The 16,931-nt window shown below is 28.8% G+C and overlaps 2 protein-coding genes across 5 annotated transcripts; one reads left to right on the top strand and one right to left on the bottom strand.

The window, feature by feature from the left end:
* The first annotated feature begins 1,017 nt into the window (after positions 1 to 1,017).
* On the top strand, positions 1,018 to 5,381 carry LOC111684754 (mitochondrial import receptor subunit TOM22 homolog). Of its 2 annotated transcripts, XM_023446951.2 has the most exons (4): positions 2,038 to 2,242; positions 2,328 to 2,464; positions 2,577 to 2,618; positions 4,985 to 5,381. In XM_023446951.2, coding segments are annotated over exons 1-4 (489 nt in total). In that variant the 5' UTR covers positions 2,038 to 2,241; the 3' UTR covers positions 5,294 to 5,381. The 2 variants fall into 2 exon arrangements, with proteins under 2 accessions (XP_046807374.1, XP_023302719.2); XM_046951418.1 differs by lacking the exons at positions 2,038 to 2,242; positions 2,328 to 2,464 and adding an exon at positions 1,018 to 1,208.
* A 3,493-nt stretch (positions 5,382 to 8,874) lies between these two features.
* Positions 8,875 to 16,648, bottom strand: LOC111684751 (myb-like protein X). Of its 3 annotated transcripts, XM_046951416.1 has the most exons (10): positions 16,491 to 16,648; positions 16,283 to 16,414; positions 16,026 to 16,223; positions 14,859 to 15,969; positions 13,237 to 14,505; positions 12,873 to 12,911; positions 12,627 to 12,662; positions 10,121 to 10,368; positions 9,619 to 10,060; positions 8,875 to 9,549 (listed from the first exon to the last, which is right to left on the bottom strand). In XM_046951416.1, the coding sequence occupies exons 1-10, from the start codon at positions 16,500 to 16,502 to the stop codon at positions 9,332 to 9,334; spliced, it is 3,705 nt and encodes a 1,234-aa protein (XP_046807372.1). In that variant the 5' UTR covers positions 16,503 to 16,648; the 3' UTR covers positions 8,875 to 9,331. The 3 variants fall into 3 exon arrangements, with proteins under 3 accessions (XP_046807372.1, XP_046807373.1, XP_023302717.2); XM_046951417.1 differs by lacking the exon at positions 12,627 to 12,662; XM_023446949.2 differs by lacking the exons at positions 12,627 to 12,662; positions 12,873 to 12,911.
* Positions 16,649 to 16,931: the final 283 nt, after the last annotated feature.

The raw sequence follows: 16,931 nt of genomic DNA, 5'->3' as shown, positions 1-16,931 counted from the left end.
TGAAATTCAGAATAGGAGTGAAAAAAAACCTATGAATAATTTGAAAGAGTTTGAAGTTAATTATACATATAACTAATAGAATGATCGCTAATTGATAACTATTATACAGAAAAATGATCAAGTGATAAAAAAATATCGTTTATAGAAAGCAGGCTAGGTTATATTAAACCCAGTTCACAATTTTATAGAAAAAATTATGTAATGTTTATTTTTTTAATTAAAACTGATAGAGTTATCAATAAACCATAATATACTGATCAAGAAATCACAATTCTAATGAAAGTTACATAAAACTAATCGTAAAACCACTCTTATAATAAAACTAATTGAAAGAATGATGATCCTACAGAAAATTAGTCGAGTAAACATTATTTGATAAAAAATGGAAGACTTACTCAGTGATCACTTTTATACAGAAACAGATCGAATAATCACATTTTTTTTTTTTTTTTGAAAATCGGATGTTGCGATCATTTTTATTTTAATTTTCATTTAAACATTAATCTTTAGAAATCTGAGCAAGTTTGAATATTAAATAAATCATTGTTTCATAGAAAATTGTTAGTGCGATACTTTTTCATAAAAATTTGGATCATGTATTCACTGTTGTATAGAATACTAATATATTTATTGATATTCTATAGAGAACTATTGAAAGGAACATTATTGTAAAAGAATTGTTCAAGATCAAGTGATCTTCGATATATAGTATTCTAAACCACTTTTCGACAGAAAACAGATAGAAAAAAATCATTCATTATATTAAACGAATGTACAATCAAATTAACAAAATTATATAATAACCGATCAAATGATCAGTATTTATTAGATTTTAATAAAAAGCTTTTGAGCTAGTGATCATTTTGTATAAATACGATTAATTTATTTTAATATCATTTTGTCATTGACATTTTCAATTAAATTGAATGAATTTATACTTTAACATTTCAGTATCCTAAACAAATTTCCAAGTTGTCATATAAATCTTAACCAAATAAAAAATATAAATTTATTTTATATAAATATTTGTAAAATAAAAAAATCAGCATATATTTTCTAAAACAAGTTTAAAATTAACGGTTTTTTAACCAATACGGAGAAGAACAACAAATTTGTCAAGTATTATGGAAAGGAATGAAAGTGAGGAAGAGCTGTTGCAAAATGTACAAGAATTTACAGAACCAAATAGAAAACGAGGTGGAGGAAGGGTAAATATAATATACAATTTAGATCATAGTATTATTACATACATAAAAGACATCGAATTTAGTTTATTTAATAAGAAAAATTTAAAAATAAGCAATTTGATTTTTTTGCAAAATAAAGTGCTGTCTAGGTTTTAACAAAAAATTTCATACAATTAAGCTTTCATATATAACAAATCATGCTTTCTCTTTATTTTGACACTTCTCTTTTCAACAATTGCCAGAGACACGCGCCTATTCGGGTTAAAGTTAACTAAATCTAGCCGCCGAACAAAATGTTAAAGTCACCATAGCCGAAAATGTTTCAGTTTAATTCGATTTGAATATTTCGTCATATTTTGTATAAAATTCAGAACACTTTCGCTTAATAATTTAATTTTATAATTGTAAAATTCCATAAATTTTTTATAAAATGCCTTTTAAACTGGTTCTAAGAAGTTGTTTCGTTCCATGCAACGCTCTAAAATAATTCATTCCCTGATTCTTTCTTTTAAAATTAATTTATATATTAAAGAGTAAACAATTCCTCAAACTCATCCCTGGAAATTAATTTCTATAAATTGTTATAGCTTTCCATGTAATTGTATGAATTCTCACGAAATTTAAGGGTATACAAATAAAGAGATGTATTTTTATTTCATTTCTCCTAGAAATGAGTTATATAGCGAGAGAAATACGTAAATTTTTCAGTTTTTGGATCCGTTTTTATTTAAAATTGAGGTAAATTTAAAAAAAAACAAGCCTAGTTAAGTTGCCGGCTTACAGTACGTTTTAAACCAACGCCGATATTTTTAGTGCCAGCCGCCGGCTCTGACTATCGCATGTGATTTTTTGTCTTCTTTTTGTAAGAAAATTATACAGAAAAGTCGTGTGTTGCGCAAAATAAAAAATCTATAGAAATTTTATTAAAAATTTAGTGAAAATTCGTGTAAAATCGAAAAGCAACCACAAAACTTAATTTGTTTTAATAATTTATTAAGAAAAACTAAAGTGTTTTTGTACGTAACGCGTTGGAAAACGAAATTGTAACATAAAAAGTGCGTATTCTCCTCTCTTTAGCCCATAGACAGCTCGAGTATTATATTGATTTTCCGGTTGTTTTTTTTTATAAATTTTTCAAAGTGGATACCGTAAAGATTGAAGATTTGGTAGACTCCGATCCCGATATCGAGTTTATCGAAAAAGATAGCGGCATGTCTTCACTAGGCGGTAGCAAGGATGAAACACCTGAAAGAAAGACCACCACAACTGTAGCCACTGTAAGAATGAGAGATTTTATATTGGACAAAACTTAAAATCAATCGAATTTTTCCATTAGAATTATGTATGATTTTAACTTTGGTTTTCTTTCTCTTTTTCCTTATATTACAGACCAATGACAAAGATAATAAAAATGAAGAAAATTACGATGATGTAAGTGTAAAGTTTTCTTTTATTAAATTTTACCTTTAAGATTACGTTTATTTTGGTTTTTTTTAGAATATATTTTAAGGTTTCATTCATTTATTTCTTTAAAAAAAAACAACATAACCTCATTTTATGTATGTATTAGGCAATCTATTATTATTGTTGTTGTTATTATTAGAATTTTTTTTGATTGTTTGACCTGATATTTTGTTTATGGAAGTGTTATTGTTTGGCAGGGAAAGAGAGTGTTTTAAAATCAAGTGGCTTTTATTGTTTATATAAAAAGTATTGTTTTGGAATCTTTGAGGATGCAAAACAATTGATTTAGTTTTTTTTTTACATTTTAAACTATTATTTTTAGGATTGTATTGCTTTGTATTACGTTTTTTTGCCTGTAGGCTTTTTTATTACAATATTGATTCATAAACTCTACTCTATAGGAACTTTTGAAGAGATACTATCAGTTCGATAAAAAAACTGATTTAGTTTTGATTGATTCCTTAGAAGTATAATCGATAGTTTATTATTATATAAAAAAAGTTGTCGGATGATTCTAAAAATTAACCAGCGATCACTATTCCAACAAGAACTTATCAGGATATATGTTTTAAGAAATTTTATTCAATTGATTACTAATTGATAACATTTCTCTTGATCAGATCATGACCATAGAAAGTAGATCAATATAACGATAATCTATGGAAAACTTAACTAATAACTACTGTTGTGTAAACAAGGAATCGAGGGAAGACCAGGTGATCATCATTCAGTATAGAAAATTATTCGACTATTTGCATTAATAGATGGACGAGTGATCACTATTTTAAGATCAATATTCTAAAAGGAATCTGTTCGATTGATCGCCAATCTAAAGAAAACTGTTTAAGTAAATACTCTTAATCAAATCAAGTGGTGAACATTGATCCTCTGATCAATGTTATGAAGAAAGTAGATAGAGTTTTTAATATTCTCTAGAAAGTATATCTAAAGCCGGAGGTACACATTACGCGGCAAACCATTACCCGCTTTTTATAGTATAAAATTTATATCTGCTTCGCGTTCTACGCTTTAAGCGTATTAAGGCATTCTACGCTTTTGTGCTTGTAACTTTCAGTATAAAAATACATTGAATCTACTTTTTGACAGACACAAAGAATGCGAGAAAGCGTAGAACGCGTGGTGTGGACCTCCAGCTTAACGTTTACTTTTATATAAAAACTCACCGAAGGAAGGATCAAAATTATATAAAACATCTGAATAAGCGATCCCTATTCTATAAAATATGATCAAATGATCACTATTACATAGAAAACTACTCTAGTAATAACATGACTGCAGAAAACAGATCAAACGATAACTTTCGTATAGAAAATCGATCAAGAGATTACAATTCTAAAGAAAACAGACCAAGTATTTAATATTGTATAGCAAACAGATCAAACGATCAAAATTTTAAAAAAGAAACTGAGCTATTATAGGTTAGGTTGACAGGAGGATGTATAGTATGTACATTAATTCCAAAGAAATACACAAAGACCACTATCGGGACTATCGGGACTATCGGTCCTATCTATTATAACTATTCTATAAAATATTATCAAATGATCATTATTACAAAAAAAACTGCTCGAGTAATAACCTGACTGCAGGAAACAGATATAGTTAGACATTTTCTATAGGAAACCGATCTAGTGATTACAATTCTTAACAAAACATTCCAAGTATTTAATATTATATAGCAAACAGATCAAGCGATTAAAATTTTAGAAAAGAAACTGATCTATTATAAAATTAACTATTTTGAATGAATGATGATAATCTAGGGGCGGGTTCCTTACTACTCAGTTAAATTAGGTTTAACTTGCTGTTAGATTAAGGGCAAGTTTTTCTGATAAAGATAATCTTCATTCTTTGGTTAAACCTGGTTTAATATATGTTTCGAGTTTTACAGTTATCAGTAAAGTTACATATTATCTTAGTTTAACTGATAAACACAATCATCGGTTAGAGTACGCCTAAATTTGTTCCGAGTTTATTCTAACAGCAAGTTTAGCCTTGTTAAATTGAGGAATGAGAAACCCGCCCAAAGCCCGAAACAAATTTAGGCGGACTTTAACCCATGATTGTGTTTTCCAGTTATGGATCTAGGATACAGATTACTGAAAAACACGAAACATATATTAAACCAGGTTTAACCAAAAAATGAGGATTATCTTATCAGAAAAACCCGCCCTAAGAAAATTCAATTATATTTTAGAGAAAATCAAAATTTATCTAATAATAAGAAAAACTACAAACTAATTTTAATTTAAACACTTTTTTAAGAAAATCAAAAACATTTTTATCTCTTTCTATTTCAACCTATCCACCAGGAACCCGATGAGACCTTGGTTGAACGTCTTATTGGTTTAACAGAAATGTTCCCACAACCAGTACGTGATTTTACCAGTTTATTGGTAGATGGAACCATAAGCAGTGTTAAGGGTCTCTATAAATTCACTTGCAATGCATCATGGATTTTCTTTACCAGTTCGGTGATTCTATTTGCACCCGTTGTCTTCGAAACAGAACGTGCCCAAATGGAGGAAATGCAAAAAACACAACAGAAACAGGTATTATTAGGACCTGGTTCTGCAATGTCAGCTGTTGGTGCTCCACCAGAATTGCCATTAATACGATAAGCTTATTCTGTAAACAAAAACATTACAAAAAAAAACTCTATATTATAGAAACAAAAATAAAACAAAGAAATTTATTAATTAATAAAAATAAACAAACAATAAAACCCTAATTAATAGCTGATTAAAAAATAATACTAAATTAACAAAGAACAACCAAATAAATAAAACTACATTTTTTTTACCATAAAATCTTCAAAATGTTAACTTGTGCTCTTAGGGTTTAATGAAAAGGACTCTTTAAGGAAATACGATTTTCTTAAATTGTCTTTTATTTTGGCTACCCAAAAGGATCGTCAAGTTAAATGTTCGATTTAGTAAAAATAATGCCTAAAAAGTTAAATACTTTGAAATTAATAACAAAAATCACTTTAAAAAATCCTCCAACCAAACGAAAAAGTAATTTTAATAAAATGTAGTAGTCATGTAATTGTAAAACATTAATTACAATACAAGTTTAATGTTTTAGAAAGAGTTATATTACAAATTGTTAGAATTTGCATTTCAAAATTTTTTTTATTTTTTTTTCAAATTTAATTTTTAACAAACTTGTGTGCATTGTTATTTACGAACAAACAAAAATTAAAACGATTGCCTAGTAATTATAAATAAAAAACATTTTTACAAAAGCAAATAATTGTAATTTGTAAAAAAATATGTATAAAACTAAAGAAACAACTTAATAAAGTTTTACTTCAATAAATTGTATATAAAAATGTTGAGATATTTGATATTTAGGGAGGGTTTTTACTACTCAGTTAAACTAGGCTTAACTTTCTGTTAAACTAAACTCGGAACAAATTTAAACCGACTTTAACCGATGATTGTGTTTTTCAGTTATGGATTTAAGATCAGTTAACTTTGTTAGTATTGCCAAGGTTTTTGCAAATATCAGTTTTTTAAAATGGTAAATTTTAGAAAAAATATAAATTATTTTATATAAAACATAATGATTAAAAAGTTTATGTAGAAAAACCTATTTAGTAAACTCTTCTATAAATATCTGTTTGACCGCTAACTATAGAACTGATCTAGCAAGCACTATTCTATAGCAAATTGATCGGTCGATATCTATTTTAAAAATTGATACTATGATCGCTTTTTAAAGCTAATTAAGCCTAAACAAATCCATAGAAAACTGAAAAAATTATTACGGTTTCTAAAAATTTTATAGCGTGATTACTGTTTTATAGAAAAAAGGTGATCATTGTTATATAAATACATATCGATTGATCTATAATCTATAGAAAACTGATCGAGTGATCACTATTTACTAGAAAAATGTTCCAGCGACTAAAATTCTTAGAGACATCTCTATTCTATAGAAAGTAATTGATTGAAAGATCACTCAATAAATTTTCTATATAATAGCATACAAATCAAGTCATCACTATTATAAAAAAGCTGATCAAATCATCACTAGATATATACAACAAAAACTGATAAGGCAAACCCTATTCTTTAGAAAACTAATAGAGAGATCACTATTCAATAGAAAACTGATCGAGCGATCATTGTTTTATAGAATACTGATCGAGCGATCACTATAAAAAATTATAAATACCATTTCTTTTCCACTCGATACAAATTTTTTTAAAAGAAAATGTTGAAGCGGATATTATTCAAGAAAAAAATGATCGATCTTACATAACTATTTTATAGAAATCTGATCAAGTGATCGCTATTATATAGAAAACTGTCCACCGAGCTCTATAAAACAAGACAATTTTACTATTCTTTGAACCACTAATCGATATACACATATATTGTACAGAAAACTGATCAAGTCATCTCTGTTATATAGAAACTGATAAAATCATAACTATTATATAAAAATCTGATTGAGCGACCCTTATTCTAAAGGAAATTGATCTAACGATTACTGATCAAAAGATCAATACTCAAGAGAAAACTGATCGAGTTATCACTATTCTAAAGAAACTGATCGAGCGATCACTTTTACAAAAAGTATTCGTGCCAATTTGTTTGTCCTCAATACAAAATTTTTCGAGTAATCACTACTTAAGAAATGTTCTTGCGCTATTATTCAAGAGAAAAATTAGCAAAAACTAATCAAGTGATTGCTACTATATGGAAAACTGATCGAGCGAGCTCTATTCTATCAAAAACAGATCAGGTGATCACTATTCTATGAAACAACTGATCGATATATCACTATTGTGTAGAAAACTGATCAATCGAGACTTATTATATAAGAAACTGATCCAGTTATTACATTTACATAGAAATCTAATAGAGCGATCACTCTTCTATTGAAAACTGATCAAACAATTACTTTTCTATAGAAAACTAACGATTACTATTCTAAAAAAACATGTTCAAATGATTGAAAGCAGATCGATTGCTATTCTATAGAAAACTGATAGACTGATATTTGTTTTATAAGAAACTGATCAAATGATCACTATCCTATACTATAACTGATCAAGCGATCACTATTATATAAAAACTGATCGAGTGATCACTATAACAAAAAGGATTTGTGACAATTCCTTTGTCCTCCATACAAAACTGTTCGAGTGATTACTATTTTATAGAAAAATGTTTGAATAGAAAACTGATCCAATGTTTATTAATCGATAGGTAACTGATCGATTGAATACTTTTTTATAAAAAAGTTTTTAAGAAAACTGATGAAGCGATTGCTGTTATATAAATAACTGATCGAGCGAGCTCTATTGTATAAAAAACAGACTATTCGATAAAACAACTAATCGGGCGTTTCTTATTCTATAGAAAACTAATCGAATAATTTATATTCCATAGAAAGATCACTTTTTTATTGAAAGCCGATCGATTGCTATTCTACAGAGAACTTATCGACTAATCTTTATTTTATAAGAACTCATCTATTCAATAGAAAACTAAAAAATGCAAATAACTTTTATATTGAAAACTAATCGAGCGATCACTGATTGATAGAAGTTCTAGCGATTGCTTTTCTAAAAAAAATATATATTCACCCCTATTCTGCATTTCGATTACGTTTACGCATTCAGTTACTCAACGATCGAAAAAAGGTATTCCAATAAAAAACTGAATCGTAAGAAAAAGAAGAAGCAATTCTATTTCGTTTCAATGCTTTACGAATGTGTGTATTCTGCGATACGATCGTGCCTACGTTTTTGTAAATTGTTGTTTAAGTGGCGAAGATTCGAATCGAAATGCTGTATACCAAAGTTGCCAATCGGAGAAAATTTCGATTTGAATTGAAATACAGAATAGGGGCCATTGACTGATCAGTATTTTGTAGAAAATTGTGCTGACGATCAGTATTATAAAGAAAACGTATTGTTTATATTTTATAACCGATATCTAAAGAGACCATTATTAAAAAGAAACAGATTATACAAATAACTTTTTCATTGAAAACGAATCAAATGATCACTGATCCATAAAAAGTCTGCCGATTGCTTTTCTACCAAAAAATTGATTGAATGATCAGTATTATTATATTATTATATTATATTAAAAACGAAATGATCTTGCAAAAATATTTCATATCTGTTTAATAACATTTCAATAAATGTAATTCCAAATCCATTTAATTAAAACCATACAACTTTTACGAAAGAAATAATAAAGAGATATTTTCTTTATTTATAATTTCAAATTATAATTTTTAGAACAGGGAGTTTAAATTTGTAGAAATCGATTTGTTTTGTAATAACAATAAATGGAATTTCAAACATATTTTGTTTGTAAGTTATATACGCGTATAAGCTTTGTTAAAACAACATTAACTTGGCATCTAAAACGATTAGTATGTATATAAAACAAACACATAATTATAATTTTGATTAAACATATTTTGTATGATGTATGTATGTACACACAAAGAGATTTCTCATATTTTAACAGATGAAAAAAAAAACATAAACAAAAAGAAAAAGAAAATAAAGAACGAATGAACTCCAGGTTCTATAAAAATACGAAGTTTTTGTATAAAAATAGGAATTATGTATAAACATTTAAAAAAATATATGTATAACTAAACTAAACTATAAAAAAACAACACTTTTAAGACAACGTATAACAGTTTAAACGTTCACATGATTGTCTCATTATCGACGCCATTACAGCCTCAGTGGAAACAATTATTATATTTTTATTTATACGTCTGTATTTGTGCCAATCCTTTTTGTCCTCCTTTGCACTGACTAAATAGATTTGTTGATTATCTTGGGCAGCAGGTGGATTTTTTTCATGCACATAACCACCAGAGGCTTCAATAATAGCTAATTAAAAAGAAAATTATAAATATTAGAATAACAAACTTAACTTGATGTAATACTCATAAAACAAACCTTTAATTTCCAGAGGATTTGGTAAAATATTATTTGTCATCACAAATTCATAACCTTGAAATAGTTTATGTTTTTTAGCCATTTGTAGGGATTTAACTAATGAGAATTTATGTTTCTTTTCAAATTCTTCATCCGTAAAGAGATAATCATTTATTTTAATCGATTTGGGTGATTTTGATTCATTTAGTTTCTTTAGATATTTAGATGTAACTATGGGTATTCCTCTGGCCATGGCCAAGAGAAATTTAAATGTTCTAAATGCTTTATCCATTACTAAAATTTCACTATCTGCTGGATATTTAGCAACATTCCAAAATCCTTTATTATGTCTTATTAAATCCTGGAATAGTTCTGGATCCACCATGGTCATGGATATTAAAGTTGTTGTTGTCGTTGTTGATGATGTTGAGTTTGTTTTGTTTGTGGATGATTCCTGGGAATGCTTTAAAGGTAAACAATATGTTAGTATTAAGTTTAGCTGTTTTAGTGTCTTACAACTTACTGTGCTTCTTAAACGTTTTCGTTCTATTTTTTGTGCTACTACTGAAGGAGTTGCTTCAGCTTTTCGTTTACGTTCACTTGATGTCATCTTTGTTATACTTCCATTTGCGGAAGTATTATGAGACAATGATGAATCATTATTTTTACTTTTATTGTGTTGTGTAGTTTTACGCAATGCATTATTTGATGTAATACTGTCTTGAGATTCACTTTGTTTTGAAGTGGAGCGACAACGTGTAAGACGAACAACTGAAAAAATAAATCATGTTAGTTTTCATAACATATTTCTTGTTGAATGGTAAACAAAAGTTAGTTGAATTTGTTAAGTGTGTAATAACTATGATGAATCTACAGAAGATCAGAATTCTATAAGAACAAATTCCGATCGAGCGTTTACTTTTAAAGGAAACCTGATCTTTTTATCGAAGTTCCAAACTGATCGATAACTCATTATCTATTTTAGATATTTAGATCGAACAAGCACTTTTGAAAGAAACCTAATCGTTCGATCACAGTTTAAGTAAGTTATTAGTTTAACTGATCACAATTCGCAATTCTATAGAAAATTTATTGATCAATAAGTATTTCATAAAAAATGGATTAAATGATCTGTATTTTTTTAAAGTGATCGAGTTATAAGTATTTTATTGAAATCGAGCATTTACTGATCAAGAGATCACACTGTTATCAAAAACTGATTATTTGATGACAAAAACAGGATCGCTTGATCAGTAAACTTAAGAAAATTGATCGAATCATCAGTATTATATAAAAAAATTCTACGTCTTAACAATATTTTATACAAAACTGTTCGAGTGATCAGTATTCTTTAATAAAACTAATCGACGACTTTTGTACAGAACATTTATTGAGTGATCATAGTCTTTTGATAACATTTTTATAGAAAACTTATTGATCTTACCACTTTACTATAGATTTATTACTTTATTATCAACTGATCACTAGTCTATAGAAAAATGATCGAGTGATCACTATTTCATAGAAAACTGTTCGAGTAATAACTATTTCATAGAAAACTGATCGAGTGATCACTATTCTATAGAAAACTGATCGAGTGATCACTATTCCATAGAAAACTGGTCGAGTGATCAATATTCTATAGAAAACTTAATAAGTGATCACTATTATATAGAAAACTGATTGAGTGATCACTATTCTACAAAAAACTAATCGAGAAATCATGATTATATAGAAAACGGATCGAGTGATCACCATTCCATAGAAAACAGATCCAGTGATCACTATTCTATAGAAAACAGATCTAGTGATCAGTATTCTATAGAAAATTGATAGAGTAATCACTTTTCTATAGAAAACTGATCAAGTGATAACTATTATATAAAAAACAGATCGAGTAATCATTGTTATATAGAAAACTGATCAAGTGATCACTATTCTATAGAAAACTGATCAAGTGATGACTATTCTATAGAAAACTGATCAAGTGATCAATATTCTATAGAAAACTAATCAAGTGATCACTATTCTATAGAAAACTGATCAAGTGATAACAATTCTATAGAAAACTGATCGAGTAATCACTATTCTATAGAAAACTGATCATGTGATAACTATTATATAAAAAACTGATCGAGTGATTACTATTCTATAGAAAACTGATCGAGAAATCACTGTTATATAGAAAACTGATCGAGTGATCACTATTCTGTAGAAAACTGATCGAGTGATCACTACTCCACAAAATACTGGTCGACTGATCAATATTCTATAGAAAACTTGTCAAGTGATCACTATTATATAAAAAACTGATCGAGTGATCACAACTCCATAGAAAACTGGTCGACTGATCAATATTCTATAAAAAGTGATCGCTATTATATAGAAAACAGATCGAGTGATCACTATTCTACATAAATCTAAATATAAGTCGAAATATCATGATTCTTTAGAAAACAGATCGAGTGATCACCATTCCATAGAAAACAGAACGAGTGATAACTATAATATAGAAAACTGATCGAATGATCACTATTCCATAAAAAAACAGATCGAGTGATCATTATTCTACATAAAACCGAACGAGATATCATGATTCTATAGAAAACAGATCGAGTGATCGCTATTTCATAGAAAACTGATCGAGTGATCACTATACTATAGAAAACTGATCGAATGATCACTATTCCATAAAAAAACAGATCAAGTGATAACTATTATATAGAAAACAGATCGAGTGATCACTATTCTAAAAAGAACTGATCGACTGATCACTATTCCATAGAAATCTGATCGAGTGATCACTATCGTACATAAAACTGATCGAGATGTCATGATATCTAGAAAACTGAAAACAAAACGAGTACATAATTACTTCCATAGAAGTAATGTGTCTAGTTATAACTTTTCTATACAAAACTCATTTCATTAAAAGTTTAAAAAGAGAAAATTTACAGTGAAACTATATACATAAAATCAAACATAAAATTTAAAAAAAAAATTCAGACTGATGTCAAGCTAAAACTTACTCGATGTGGTTAATTCTATATTCAAATCATCTTCATCTAAAATATTATTCAAAAAATGGTAAAATTAAAATCAAAAATGTTAAAAAATTAAAAAACAAATTTGAGTAAAATGGATTTTGTGAATAAAATGTGCAAATGTGTTTTTATAAATATTTTTATGTAAGTATAGATGTGTTTGGTGAAATAATAAGAAGAAAATGTGTCGGTGTTTTAAAGTGTTTTGTGGAAGTCATTGGTAAAACTTACATGGTTGAGTAGCAATACTGTCCATATCGTCTTCTTTATCTGTTTAGTTTTATTTAAAGCAAAACAAAGAAATCGTTAAAACAAAGAACAGAACATTTAAAATAACATTCATTTGTGAATAAAAGTATTTGGATGGGAATAAAATGGTTGTTAAAATGTTTAAAACTGTTGCTTAATTGGGCTAGCTGATGATTTCTTGTATTGTATGTAATATATTTAGTTGTTTAGGGAAACAAATTTTGTTTGATGAATAGTTGTTTTTGCAAGTAATTTGTAATGTATAAAGGATATTTTTGAGTCATTTAAAAAGAATAGTTAGGATGGTTATATGAAGATTGTCTTTGATTTATTTTCTTAAACTTACAGGGTTGTGTGGAAATACTATCCAAATCATCCACTGTCTCAGGTTTACGTTTGGTAGCTTTGCTTACAACAGCATCCTTGCTAGTAGAGGGTTTTTCCTCATGCCTCGATTTGGCACGAGTCATGCGTCTAGCAGGCATTTCTTTTGCTGGTTCGTCCTTTTTCATTTCCTTTGATGACTCTGTGATATCAGAAGATGCCTTTCTTTTACGTTGTCTAGTAGTTTTTTCTGGTTTAGTTGAAGTTTTCTGTTCATCATGCTCTTGTTTAGTGTTTGACTTGTGTTCATCCTCTTCTTGTTTAGTAGAAGACTTTTGTTCTACTTGATCTTGTTTAGCCTGCTGGTCTTCCTTAGTTGAAGGCGGTGCTTTTTTGGTTTTTGTCTCCTTTTGTTTTGTTTTCCTTTCTTGAGACTTTTCTTTACTCTGATCCTTACTATGATTTCTATTGCTATCTTTTGTTTTAGATCTACCCTTACGTTCGTTTATTTCTCTTTCTTTATCTCGTGCTGCATGTCTTTCATCGCGACTTACTTGTGAGGACTTAGACTGTGCAGCTTTTGCTTGGTTTTTATCTTGTTCTTTGCCAAAAGAGATATTAAATTTATAAACTTTTTGAGCTTCTTTAGCGGCCTGTTTTTCTTTATTTAATTTACCAGCCTCTGTTTGATTTTTCAAATGAGGAAGTAATTTATCAAAATCTAAAGAATCTTTGGGTATATTTATTAATTTAACCAAATCACTTTGATCATCATCTTCTTCCTTTTCTTCTTCATCAGTATCATCGCCAAACAAATGTTTATTTCGGACCGCTAAAATATTTTTCCGTAAATCTTCTGTTTGATCTACATGTAAATGTTCCTTAATTAGTTGAGGTGTGCACATAAGTAAATCTAAATCTGTCTCTGAGGTAGTACTGGTGGCTGAAGAAGTTTTCTTTAAAACGGGTACTTTGAAATAGGACACTGGTGGAGATTTTGGCTTTAAAGGAGTTTTCTCCATTTCGGCAAAGAATGTAGCAGGATTTTTAACATTTAGTTTGTCTTCTAAAACCGTCGAGTTAAAACATTTAATGGGTATAATTTTATGGGCTGCTGCATTAGAAGTAGAGGGAGCATTAGTCGGTTGTAGAAAGGCTTGAGTTAAAAGATCATCTTCTTCATCGGCATCTATATCAAGTATAGATTTAGATTTGTTTTTGTTGTCATTTGCAGTTGTTGTTAAACTGTTGCGAGAAGTGCTAGATGTATTTGAACGGGATGAAGATGGTACTTTAAAGAAATTAATGTTAATAAATGTTATAGATGAATTAATTTAATAATGGAGAAGAATAATGTCAAATCGATCTATCTATCTATCTATCTATCTATCTATCTATCTATCTATCTATCTATCTATCTATCTATCTATCTATCTATCTATCTATCTATCTATCTATCTATCTATCTATCTATCTATCTATCTATCTATCTATCTATCTATCTATCTATCTATCTATCTATCTATATCTATCTATCTTTCTATCTATCTATCTATCTATCTATCTATCTATCTATCTATCTATCTATCTATCTATCTATCTATCTATCTATTTACATATATCAAACGAAATAGTATAACTTACTTTCAAACAGTTGTGTGGGAGGTACATCTGTTATGGGCTCCAAAGTGACAGGACATCTATTCTCTTTATCACTTAAAGTTAAAACTTCTTCTTTTTCATTTTCCAAGCAAGGTTTATCCTCAACATTAGATCCTTTATTTCCCATATGTTTCGTACCTAAAGGTATAAAAGCTTGTGTTGGCAATAGATCTTCTTCATCTTCAACCGGCATGTTTAGCATTTCTTCTAAATTCGACTTTGTTATATTGTCTGGTTCTTTAGCTTTTGCGGCATCTGGTTGCAAATTCTCAAAATCAACTATATCCGGAGTGGAGCAGTCAGCTCTTAAGGCCGTTGTTTCTTGATCAATTCTTGAGTTAGACCATTTAACGGAGGATATTTCTTTATCTTCCTCAAGATTCGATTGATTTTTTACATTTTCGTTGCAAGATTTTGCTGTAGTATTCAAAATGACTGTATGGTGTTTTATTATAGGTATAATTTGAGAATGTAAACCCTGATCCGCCTCTTCACCAAAACCTTCATTGTAATCCTGGGTACAAATTCTAAATTGACTGCCATCTATCTCATTTGTACTTTCTCCAGCTTCTTCTTTGGTTGATTCTTCCAACAATATGCTTTTTTCTTTGACCTCAGATAATAAACGTGGCCTTTGACTGCTGGATATACCTCCTCCAGCTGGCAAAACTTCCTGTGTTTCTGGTATACAAAAATCATCATCATCATTATCAAAGTCATCTAAATTGCCAAAGTTGAATTTTATTTTATTTCCACTGACATTTGGATTACTTTCGGCTATCGAAATATCGGAGGCATTTAAGGAATTACGTGCTCTGCAATATTGGGTTTCGGGTATAGTAAAGCTATCACTACGTCGACTATTTGTTGAAATGTTTAGAGAGTTTCTATTGGCATTGGCTGCCTCTGTTTCTGGTATAACTAAACTATTATTGGGAGTCACGGATTTTTTAGTGGGTAACGCTGGCACTAAGAAATTGTTATAGTTTGCACGTTTAATGCGACTTTCATGTTGCGAAGTAGAATCCGGACTCGAGGGTATAATATCGGAGGTATTTTTATTGACTTCTAGGAAACCACTGCTATCGTGAGACTGTAAAAAACATAAAATAGAACTTTAAAGAAACTTCTGTAGCTCTATTAACTTACCACTTCCTGTTGATCATGATAAAATTTGATCTCCTGTTTACCAACTTTCAAAATATCACCATTTTTTAAACGCAACTTTTCCAGACCCTTTAAAAGTGTGTTATTCACTAAAGTGCCCTTAGAGCTAAATAAATCGAAAACATATACATCTTCTCCATGGCCTACTTCTATGACGCAATGCTTGTGCTCAATATCTTCCTAAAACAAAACAAAAAATAATAATAATCTCAAATAAAACAATTTTTCTTTTTACTTACTTCAGACTCTAATTGAATAAAGTTATTTGATTTATTAATGCTCTCTTCGTTTTGCTTGCCCAGCAGATACAATTGTCCAATATCCAAAGGAATGCGTTGACTATTTATTTCCATAAACATTGTAAATGACGCCTTGAAAAAGTTGAACACAAATAAATGATTTTTAATAGTTTTAATGACAGTATTTGTATTAAATCCTTGTTATTACATTATCTGTCATTTCAGGAAAAGTATTACATATAATTTGTATATTCGAATTAATTTATTATAAGCTTTATCAAAATCTATTTAATTGATCACTGTTTTGCGCGAATTTAATGAAAAGTAGTTTTTTTTTTGTTTTGGCTTATGGCCAGAGCCCTGCGCCGACAAATATTAACGGCGGCGTCGACTGATACTAAATATGTCGGCGGCGGCTTAAATTCGACTGTAAGCCGGCTTAGTTTCAACAACGTTTAGTTTTTAAATTTTCAACGATTTTAAATAAAAACGGAATCCTCAAAAGTTGTGTGAGAAATTATGCAGGGATGTATAAAAAATTCTTAAAAATTAAAAACAAATCCTTTCTCCAAGTTTTACGAGGATCAGCTGATATTTAACTACATTCTCCATATAAAACATCTTGCAAAAAATCTGTTTCTAAAAAATT

The sequence above is a fragment of the Lucilia cuprina genome, chromosome 5, assembly GCF_022045245.1.
Source record: "Lucilia cuprina isolate Lc7/37 chromosome 5, ASM2204524v1, whole genome shotgun sequence".
Classification (NCBI taxonomy): domain Eukaryota; kingdom Metazoa; phylum Arthropoda; class Insecta; order Diptera; family Calliphoridae; genus Lucilia; species Lucilia cuprina.
The sequence above is the reverse complement of the archived record's forward strand: the minus strand, read 5'-3'. Positions and strand labels throughout refer to the sequence as shown.

Excerpts from the sequence above, each read along its gene's own strand:
- LOC111684754 (XM_023446951.2), top strand. Across the intron at positions 2,465-2,576 it reads CCACCACAACTGTAGCCACT|ACCAATGACAAAGATAATAA; the intron begins GTAAGAATGAGA and ends CTTATATTACAG. Across the intron at positions 2,619-4,984 it reads ATGAAGAAAATTACGATGAT|GAACCCGATGAGACCTTGGT; the intron begins GTAAGTGTAAAG and ends CCTATCCACCAG.
- LOC111684751 (XM_046951416.1), bottom strand. Across the intron at positions 15,970-16,025 it reads ATCATGATCAACAGGAAGTG|TCTCACGATAGCAGTGGTTT; the intron begins GTAAGTTAATAG and ends TGTTTTTTACAG. Across the intron at positions 10,061-10,120 it reads GAAAACGTTTAAGAAGCACA|CATTCCCAGGAATCATCCAC; the intron begins GTAAGTTGTAAG and ends TTACCTTTAAAG.